At 41.9% G+C, this 10621-nt stretch overlaps 1 protein-coding gene across 1 annotated transcript; it reads left to right on the forward strand.

Moving 5' to 3' along the window:
* Positions 1-4808: 4808 nt before the first annotated feature.
* On the forward strand, positions 4809-6570 carry cart3 (cocaine- and amphetamine-regulated transcript 3). The gene is made up of 3 exons (XM_084913947.1): positions 4809-5141; positions 5729-5812; positions 5935-6570. Exons 1-3 carry the CDS (start codon positions 4953-4955, stop codon positions 6040-6042), a joined length of 381 nt encoding a protein of 126 aa, XP_084770073.1. The 5' UTR covers positions 4809-4952; the 3' UTR covers positions 6043-6570.
* The last annotated feature ends 4051 nt before the right edge of the window (positions 6571-10621 follow it).

Consider the following 10621-nt stretch of genomic DNA (forward strand, 5'->3'; position numbering starts at 1 on the left):
ATCTCGGTTTGGGGAATGAGGTGACATTACACACGGGTGAAAGACAAACAAGTACTGAGGAGACTGTCGCCAGTGAGGCTGCAAAAGGAGATCAGCGGATCAGAAGACCTCCAAAGAGATATGGATTTGAGGAGTTTGCTGATGCAGCTACAGTTGATCATTATGCAAACATCTGTTGTGTCACAGAACCAAATACACTGGAAGAGGCTATGTCAAGTCCAAATGCAAAGGAGTGGAAAGAAGCAGCTGATTTGGAATATGAGTCACTGCTAGAAAATGGCACATGGGATTTAGTGGATCTACCAAAGGATCGCGAAGCAGTTGGATCAAAGTGGGTCTTTAAAGTTAAGCATCACAGTGATGGACAAGTGGAAAGATACAAGTGCAGACTTGTTGCCAAAGGCTATTCACAGATTTATGGTGCAGACTATGATGAAACATTCTCTCCAGTTGTACGATTTGGTTCAATTCGTACATTGTTGTCATTTGCTGTGCAAAACAATCTAAATGTGCATCAAATGGATGTTGTGACTGCATTCTTGAATGGACACCTGGAAGAGGAAATCTACATGGAGCAGCCAGAGGGTTACATCAAACCTGGGCAGGAACATCTAGTGTGCAAACTAAACAAGTCAATATATGGACTGAAGCAGTCTCCACGTTGCTGGAGCAAAGCCTTTACAGAGTTCATGAAAAGTATTGGTTTTACACAGAGTACTTCAGATCAGTGTGTGTTTGTTAGAACAGGTCAGGAGTTGGAAATATTGGCTGTGTATGTTGATGATCTGATTTTGATTACAGAATCAGCAGAGAGCATGAAGACCTTAAAGGATACTCTGAAGAAACACTACAAAATGAAGGACATGGGTGAGCTATCCTACATTCTGGGCATCTCAGTGATCCAAGACAAGGACAAAAACCATGTTATGCTTCATCAGAGACAGTATATTGAAAACATACTACAAAAGTATGGAATGGACAGTGCCAATCCAGTAACTCCAGCTGACACAAATGTCAAATTAAGAAAGAGTGATGATGTCAGTCAACCTGTAAACCCAAGCATGTATCAGTCAATGGTTGGAAGTTTATTGTATGCTGCCATGGCCACACGACCAGATATTGCACAAGCAGTGAGTGTGGTGTCAAGGTTCAATGCAAACCCAAATACTACACACCTGACAGCTGTGAAAAGAATCCTGAGATATTTGAAAGGAACTCTAAACCTGGGGCTCAAATATCAAAGGACAGAAACAGGAACCTTGGTTGGGTATTCAGATGCTGATTGGGCAGGTGATCAGGACGATCGACGTTCTACAACTGGAAACATCTTTCTACTTGCAGGAGGTGCAGTCAGTTGGCATAGCAAGAAACAAGCAACAGTTGCACTTTCAACTGCAGAGGCTGAGTATATTGCTTTGAGCCAAGCTGCACAAGAAGGAGTTTGGTTAAGACGACTACTAACTGAGCTTGGAATGGAGACCACAGCAACAGTGATCCTGGAGGACAATCAAGGAGCAATTGCAATCGCAAAAAATCCAGTCGATCATGCAAGAACAAAGCACATAGACATTCGTTACCACTAGATTCGTGAATGTGTGCAAAATGGACAAATCCAGCTGAAGTACTGCTGTACAGAAAACATGAAGGCTGACATGTTAACCAAACCACTGCCTAGACAAAAGTTTGAGTATCTCAGAGGGAAGATTGGACTGTGTTCAGTTTAAAAGGGTTATCATATGCTTAACATGCCTACACTATGCTTATGTTAAGATGGCGAGCATTTAACTGTAATGAAGAATAATAGTTTTGTCTAAGATGGACACAGTACATTTTTTGTGTGAGTTCAAAACAAAAGAGAAAATGTTTATTTTCTAGTAACACTGTGATATAGGTGCATAATGTTGTTGTTTTTTGAAAGAAATAAGCAATGGCAGTCAAGTAAGTGAACTCCATGGTAAAATTAAGTGGGAGTGTTGTAATAGTAATTTTACAATGTATGTTGAAGGGATATTACTGCCCTCTGTTGGTGTGTCTGTGCATTACATGCAATAAAAGGTGTTCGTTAAAAACATCACTTCCTTCCTTCCGTTATTCCTTCCGTCCTTCCTTCCGTCCTTCCTTCCTTCCTTCCGTCCGTCCTTCCTTCCTTCCTTCTCCTGGTGATTGCTTCTCCTTCCTGACTTTGTGAGTTATTCTTTGGCCATCTTTAAGCATCTTTTTGCTCATGTGGTTTTCTGTGTTTGTCCTTCTAACCTCTGTTCTCTTCCTGCTTCGTTAGTGTCTGAGCTCGCTGGTACCTTATTACCCCGTTTCTCTCTCTGGTGTTTAGCTTGTGTGCATTTACTCACTGGTCAGTGGATTGCTCTCTCACCTCTGTTCCTTTCCTGTTTTTCTCCTGCTGACACTGTGTGTTAGGTGACAGAAAAATAATATAGGTGTGTACAACACATTTTGTTAACCGTAAGTTAATTCTTTTTCACCACCTGCTCACCTGTTGAGATGTCCAACTGCACCAGGCCAATACCCCACTGTGGCCCACAGGGTGGCTTTGGAAAATGTGAAGGAGAGCATCAGTTTTGAATATTTACCTATATTTTCATAAGTCTGCATTATTGTAGGGTGTTTGCATTACAATATAAAGTGTCTTGGTGCTATAGAAATGGAACTGATGACCTCACACGTGACCATTCATACTACAGCAGAGTAAATACGTTCCAGATAAACAACGATAACAAAAAGTTGCTGTTTTTTCACTGTTTAGTACAGAAATGTATGATGTGTAATTAAACAGACATAATCTGTCAATTATCAAATGCTTTCTGTTTTATAATTACAGGACAGTCTGGGCAGTGAGCTACCAGAACATCATTTTACGGATTTATTTCAGTTTAGCCCAAAGAGTCGTGCTGACAGACTTCTTTTACAGGAGCAGGGTTAGGGTTAGGTCTTTATTATGTAGGAAAACTGACTTGTGTTGTTGAACTTGCGCTTCTTTTTCTCATATTAAGAAATCTCAGGGATTAAATGTAAAGTTCTTTACACTGACAAAAAGAGGCGTTTCACGGGTCCGACCCACGTAAGATCAAAGTGGACCATATGTGACCGCAGACGTAAAGAAGAGTGGGGTATTTGTTAGAGACAGAAAAAACAAACCACAAAGTGTGGAGGGTTAATTCTGAGGTAGCCAGAGAAAGAAAACCGAATGAGTGCTGCTGTTGCTCTGTGGTCACTGGATATGTAAATTAGGCAGTGATTATATGTCTGCTGTGTTTACAGCTCGTTGTCCTGCCCTGGGTCACAAAAATAAAATCACTGATATGAAAAGAAATATTTAAACCTATTTTTAAACTCATGGCTTCCCCTCAAAAATCCCTTAATATGCTTTTTCTGAAATAGTGAAAACATCTATTATATTGTTTTCCTTGCACTGCTTCCCGAAATCTGTTTATTTATGCACAATTCACAAACTGGCTGATTGAGGTAACTCACTTTATGGTCTTCAAGGTTACATTTTATGTCTGAAAGCACCAGAAGAAACCAATCAGAAGGAGGAAGTGACCCCAAAGGCAGTGCAAGCCTGTGGCAAAAAGACTTTCAGAGATACGATACAAAAACTCGTGAAGCCGAGGTTGTGAATGGAATAGCCTGGTGGTTTTGAATGGAATGTCAAATTGGCGTCTCAGTCATTAAAGCTGGCACAGAGGGAGACATGAGTCATGCAGTCTCGAGCACAATCAAAGCAGCTTCCTGCTCCTCCATCTCCGCCGGTGGACCCGACGCAGGCAGCTCTGATACCCGCGATCAATGCAACGCACAGGGAAAACTCAGCCGCAGGATTAAGAATACAATGGGAGAGACAACTGCTGTCGCTTGTCCGCCCATATTTTGTGTAAACATTCATCATTTGCATTGTTACCGCAGACTCAGTGGTTGCATAAGAGATAAAATGATATGATTCTGTGGCTGCAGGGTACAGATCATGTTAGGTGGAAGAGTGTGCGGTGGAGCTGATTATTCTGCAAAATATGGATTATTTTAATGTTGTTTATGTTCCCCAGTGTGAGTTCTGATGCTTTTGGAGTTCAAGTATGCAGATATTAAAAAATAAAATCATCTGATTATTTTCCATAACACTTTGTAATACAGTATAAACCTGAAATATACTCGGAAACTTGTACCTGTTTTTCCCCACTAGTGTCATAAATGCTGCAGAAATAACGAAATAAATCACTATTTCCCTTTGAGCAGTTGGTAATAGAAATCTCTCACATGCTTCAAAATGCAAAAAATGGACTTCTAATCAACGTACAGGCTGATTAGAAGTCGGTTTGTTACTTTACAAGCCGTTTTCAACCAGCACTGCTTGTTTTCGTGGTAATTCACTGCATAAAAGACTGAGTCACTAAGTTCTAATGCTGGAGAGCCTGGAAATGGCACTCTGGGAAAATAATAAGAGAAAAGTAACGCATTGTGCCATACTTCTTCTATAGGTGGAATACTAAATACAGCCCTGTTCTCTGACTGCTGGGTGACTCAAGCACATCTTTTGCTCTTCTGTGAAGTTGAACATCCTGAGGCTGTAAATCCAACAATGTTTGCCGACTGCAGTTATATTCTCATGGCTGAAATTTAATCAGGTGATTGACCTAATGCCACTTGAACTTGATCTTGAGCTTCTTAGAAAAGACCAATTAGTTTTCCATTCTTCTATCGAGTAAGGAGTAATCCTTTGCGCTCTAAGTAACGACCCCACGCAGGCTGCTGTTGTTGTTGACTTTTGGAGGCATATTTTGCCCAGCAACTTTTGCGGCATGACTCACCCAAGGCAGCTGTTACGCATGACAAATAGAAAAAAAATCAAAGGATAAGGTGGAGCGAGCAGATGCAACTAGTCAGATAAAAAGGTGTTTGGAGCGGTGGAGCGACTATCTGAGACCGGCAAAAGGGGCGACATGCTGCCGTGCACTGGGACCATGCAGAGCTCCAGGCTGCTCAGCGGGGCGCTCCTGTGCGCACTGCTGCTGCTCTCCAGCGCCGCTGGAGCCGAAGTGTTGGACTCCGAGTCCGAGGAGGAGCTGAGCCCCAGAGCCCTGCGCGACTTCTACCCCAAAGGTCCGAACCTGACCAGCGAGAAGCAGCTGGTAAGATCTGCACCCGGAGTACGCATGCAGACACACGGCGCAAGTTTAACAGCGGAGAGCTTTCTTCTTTTATCAAGACCGTTACTGTTTTTTCCTCTCTTTCTCCCTTTTTTTAAAAAAAGAAAAAAAAACTTTTAGTTATGCTGTGAAAAATAAAATTAAGACCATTTTATTTATAGTCTATGAAGCCCGCTGACAACAAGAGTCAAGAGCAACAATGTGACGCTAAGCTGAGCTCTGTGAACAGCTGAGAGTGAAAAGAAAGTCGCATTTTACGCATGAATGCAGGATTCTTCCCGGTAATGAAACTTGGACCCAGTGTAGTTAATACAACACAAACAACAAGAACAAGAAGAAACACCTTTCCTCAGCGGTTTGTGTCGTTTTACATAAATATGGCTTTGTTTGTATAGTTACTTTATTAATAATTCCAACTTTTAAGAAAATCACCAACAGATTAGATTTTTATTTTATTCGTGGCTTTTAATTAAATTGCATGTTCCATAAATAGATTTTATATTTGTATCCCACTCCAAAAACCACATTATCTTTATTAATGGTTTTGTGTTTGTGTTTGTTTCCGACAGCTCGGAGCTCTCCAAGAAGTTTTGGAAAAGCTGCAGGCTAAACGGCTGCCTTTATGGGAAAAGAAATTTGGCCAAGTCCCAACGGTAATTATTATTATTATTATTAGTAGTAGTAGTAGTATTATGAAATGGCATGCCCTTGGTGCATGCAGTGGCGGGTGGAAATGAAGCGAACCTCTGGTTGTGTCCCTCTCTCTGCCTCTCAGTGTGACATCGGGGAGCAGTGCGCCGTGCGGAAAGGCGCTCGAATCGGCAAGATGTGCGACTGTCCCCGGGGAGCTTTCTGCAACTTCTTCCTGCTGAAGTGCTTATGAGCCTCTCCGGATCTGAATGTAGCATTGAGACAGAGGGAAAACAAACTCGCACTCTATTTCTCTGTAATTACTATCATATTTTTTATGATGCCGTTGAGGAGCAGGTGGCTGTCCAACCCTTACAAAAAAGAGTATTCTGTGATATGTATATATTTTGAAAGTATATATTATCAAAGAAAAATACTATAAAGAGTCTGTGTAAGGATGGTGGCGATGGATTGAAGATGAGCCACAAAGTACCATAAAGTTCCTGTAAATGCTCCCAACCACTTTATGTCAGTAGGAAAAGCACAGGATGCGTGTTGTGATGTAATAGGAGTTAAGGCATAACCCACCCTGCACAATTAACCCACCCGAGGACCACATACACGCTGTAAAGTCTCAGCAGCAATATTATGGGAACATTGTAATGATTCTTCACGTGGGCTAGTCCGGTCTGTCTCTCGACCCTGGTCTGTTTTGTTTCAGATGAATGTTTTGTGTATGACTCATAATTATAATAAACTGTGGACCATCTTGTTTTGTAAAGCAGCGGACTGAGTGCATGTTCTTTTAAAAATGGCTCCGGGCACGTAAACAGAGGCCAGCTCCCTTGAAATCAGTTATGCAACGTTTTCCACTTTTTATTTTTATTTTTAGTATTCAGATAATCTCACGGATTTGAGGGAGTCAATATTTAAACAGTGACGTTCGCCAGTGACGTCACACCTCCTGGGGCCGGCCAGGCTGCTCCGGTGACAGAGGGGCTTAAAATTAAACCTAATATTACTGCAGGGAAAGCGCAGAGTGACTGCCACGTCTCAGCCACACTGTCACTGCGCCAAAACACTGAGCCGCTTAATCACTTTCACAGGGGGCAGCCTCAGGCTGATAACGTCAGATATAAGCTCAACACAAACGTCACGTAAAACTATTTCGTTCTTGGCTTGTACAGGTAACCTCACGAATCTGGTCGTTTCAACTTAAACCCGTCTTCGTTCAGAAACACTTGCACTCTGATGTTTGCGCAGAGTTTTGGAAAAGCGCTTTGATTTTATGCTGATGGAGGGAAATGTTTAGGGCTGAATTAAAGGAGTGAGCAGCACCGTGCAAAGGTTTCAGGGAGTAAAAGCGAAGGAAGGATGCTCACAAAAGTGATGTCATGAAGGATTTTTATGAATCAGCGAAGTAACATAAACAAGCCTTTTAAGACATCCTCTCTAGTTTCAGTGCACTTTCTCTCACGCAAGTATTCAAGGTATTTAGCGTGATTGAAGCACCTGGGAGAACTTGCTACAGTTAATCTGACTGCAATGTTGAGACAGGAGCTCAGTGGGGGTCAAACCATCTGCTGAGGATGTCTTGTTCTTCTTTTGGCTGAAAACAGTCGTGTGGCCCTGGATCGATGTTTTCATCTTTCTGCACAATGAATGAGCCTGAGAGAATCTACCAGCTGAGAATCCAGCACGCTCGCAGCTTTTGCACACAGTCAGGATCCTGTTTGAAGCGAGCCATTATATACAAAACACGACAAATCATCAGGAAACTTGCAGGTGCAATTTTAAATAATGACAACTTCCAGAAACTTAGTACTAGAAACTTGAAAAACTTATAAAACTCTAATAATATTATTTTTTTAATGCTTAGCAAAAGGTTTTGAGTTTCCATCAGGGAGGAGGTGAAATAATTACAGCTTTTTCTTCGTGGCAACCTAAAACTTACTTGACACAAATTATGATTAAAAAAAAAAATCACGTCTACAGTAGCAGTAACACATGTCACTGAAAACAATGCATGTCATTGTTTTGACAGAGTGCAGGGATCCCTGCCTCGTGTATGATGAATGAAACTGAGCCAGCGTTTCGTTCCAAAGCATCTGCCAGAGTCACCTTCTCTTCCTAATAAACTACAACGTACATAAAATACATTACACACCAGACATTTTCAACAACAACAAACACACAAAAAAACCTAAAAAAAAGTTTGGAGACAGTGGCACCGCCGAAAAGATTCAAGGCTGAGGTAAATGAGTACATCAGCCCGAGGCGAGCGGTCAAAGCTGAGATGGTTTGGACATGTGCAGATGGAGGTGCTGAAGATGGAGAAGATGGAGCTACAGGAGGAAAAGAGGAAGACAAAAAAATCAATATATACTGTCACTGAATCTTAATTTATTTGTTCTTAATTTCCAGAAAAGCTTTCTATAAATGTTCGGCACAGCCACAGTCGTGTAAAGTGAAGGGAAATCTCACGCTGGGTGTTTTTGCTGTTGATATCTGTTGTTTTGAAACCAGACAAGAAAGACGAGACAAGAAGGTAAGTGAGTGTCAATCACAGGGTCAGCTCAGAGAGTCACCAAACAATCTGAAACAGATTTCACAAGGGTGGCTGAAGGCCCAGTGTCCTTTACTGGGCCCTGTTCTCACTTCCCCGCTCTGTGGAGCCTGACTGGCATTTTCCATACAACACCAGGATCAGCAGGTCCACCTCTGGCACGCTCTGCTTTTCACAGAGGAGAGCAGGTTCACCCTGAGCACATGTGAGAGATGTGAAAGGGTCTGGAGAAGCCGTGGAGAACATTTTGCTCCCTGTAACATCGGTCAGCATGGCCAGTTTGGTGATGGGCTGGGGAGGCATATTCATGGAGACACACACAGACCTTTACAGGGTAGACAACGGCACAATGACTGCCATTACATATCAGGATGAAGGCCTTGGACCCACTGTCAGACCCTATGCCGGTGCAATGGGTCCTGGGTTCCTGAAGGAGGAGTTCCTGATGAAGGGATTGATACCACTGACTGGTCCCCACACTCACCTGACCTAAACCCAGTAGAAAACCTCTGGTCCATCAGACATTGCCAAGTTGAACCTCAAATTGTTATCGGGCACGCATACGTGCACGTGGGAGCCATTAAAACGAGCACCATTCTCAGTTACTGCAAACACTAGCCTGCTGCATCATTTTCACTTTGAATTCAGCTCTCTGCAGGCTTCCACCATGTGGCATGTGTTCAACACATTACCCAGTCCACATTACTTCAGATATCCAGCGTAGTTTATTTCCCCCATTGTTATCTGACGGGTTTTCAAAGTGTTCTTCTCATTTTCATTCTGTCATTTTGAGCATGCAGAGACAGAGAGAGTCTCTGTGCTAGGAACTGTATGCACATACTGTATAAACTAATACAAAAATATTTTTTAGACCGTTTGAAATAATTCAGCCAAATCAAACATGCAGATCATAAAGAATTTCATTACCGGATCAGTCGGGGCCCAGGTTAACAGCATCCACCTCCAGTGCTATTGGCCAGCAGGGTGCTGGTTGAAACTGTTGGCCGAAGACAAGAAGGAAAGGGACAGTGGGGACACTAAATCTGGGACTATGACTGATAAAGAAGAAAAAGAAGCTAGATATATTTTTGTGTGTGCAGGAAACCAAGCGGAAGAGAAGTAAGGCCAAGAGCCCTGGGGGTGGATTTAAACTGTTCTGCCATGATCTAAATATGAGGAGAAGGGTAATCCTGAAGGACGAGGGTGTGAGTGGTGTTGTTGAGCTGGAGAGAGTGAAGGACAGGATTGTGAGTTTGAAGCTATTAATCAGAGGAGTGATGTTGAATGCCCCAGTGTCCTCGGGCAGAGAGACTGTGGGGCAGACCACAGGTGTAAGGACAGAGTAGGGAACATGTAGAAGCGAGCCTGGAGAGGTGGAGGTATGCTCTGGAGAGAAGAAGAAGACTTTATTTCATTTTATTTATTGGTTTCACACATGGTTCAGCAGTATTTCATTTCCTACACACACGCCCTGGAAGAAGAATAAATTCACTTTCTTCTGTAACAAGTATAAAGGTTTTATGTTACTCACATATGTATTCCCCCACACTTCAGCACAGTAACTGAGAAATATGAAATACGCATTGCCATATAATCATATATCTCTGACATTGCCCAAAATATAAATATTTTTAACCACCTCTTTTCAAAATGAGATTTCCATGTTAATTTATCATCATTACTCCCAAAAACCGGAGTTTGGTAACTCTCTCAATCGGAACTCAACGGACAGTTACTTCATCCTCTTTTACACGATTTCAAGAAATTTCACTTTTTTCAAGTTCAAAGATACTTTACAGATGTATGGCAGAAGGAAACAAAGTGCATTTACACACGCTCACAGCTCTTTATTCACCTACTCAGTTATCATACAGCTGTAGCTTTTGTCTTTGTTTGTTTGTTTGTTTTGAAGATTTTACACACAAGTATGACACACTGACGATTCAATAGCCAGCAGTTTATGTCAGCCCCACTAACAATAACATCAGAACTCTATTACTGCACCACTAATAATAATTCTGCTGCAGGAAGGTACTTTGGCATGAGTCTGTTTCACATGTACAAAGGCGACTGCTGTAGTTGTTTTATGTCCTCAGTGCATCGAACCGTTCATTGTTTTCATACTTAATAATCATCATTTGTTGCTTATGAAAGTCAAGCCGCAGTCTCATTACATGTTAAAATAATAGAAATATTCATTCATTGGACTCAATAACTGATGTGTTTTCTTAACTTCTCACTCTTAGTGAATATTGAAGCTTCTTTG

This window comes from Perissodus microlepis, chromosome 1 (assembly GCF_051167445.1).
Source record: "Perissodus microlepis isolate ML-2025 ecotype Zambia chromosome 1, ASM5116744v1, whole genome shotgun sequence".
NCBI classification, from domain to species: Eukaryota; Metazoa; Chordata; class Actinopteri; order Cichliformes; family Cichlidae; genus Perissodus; species Perissodus microlepis.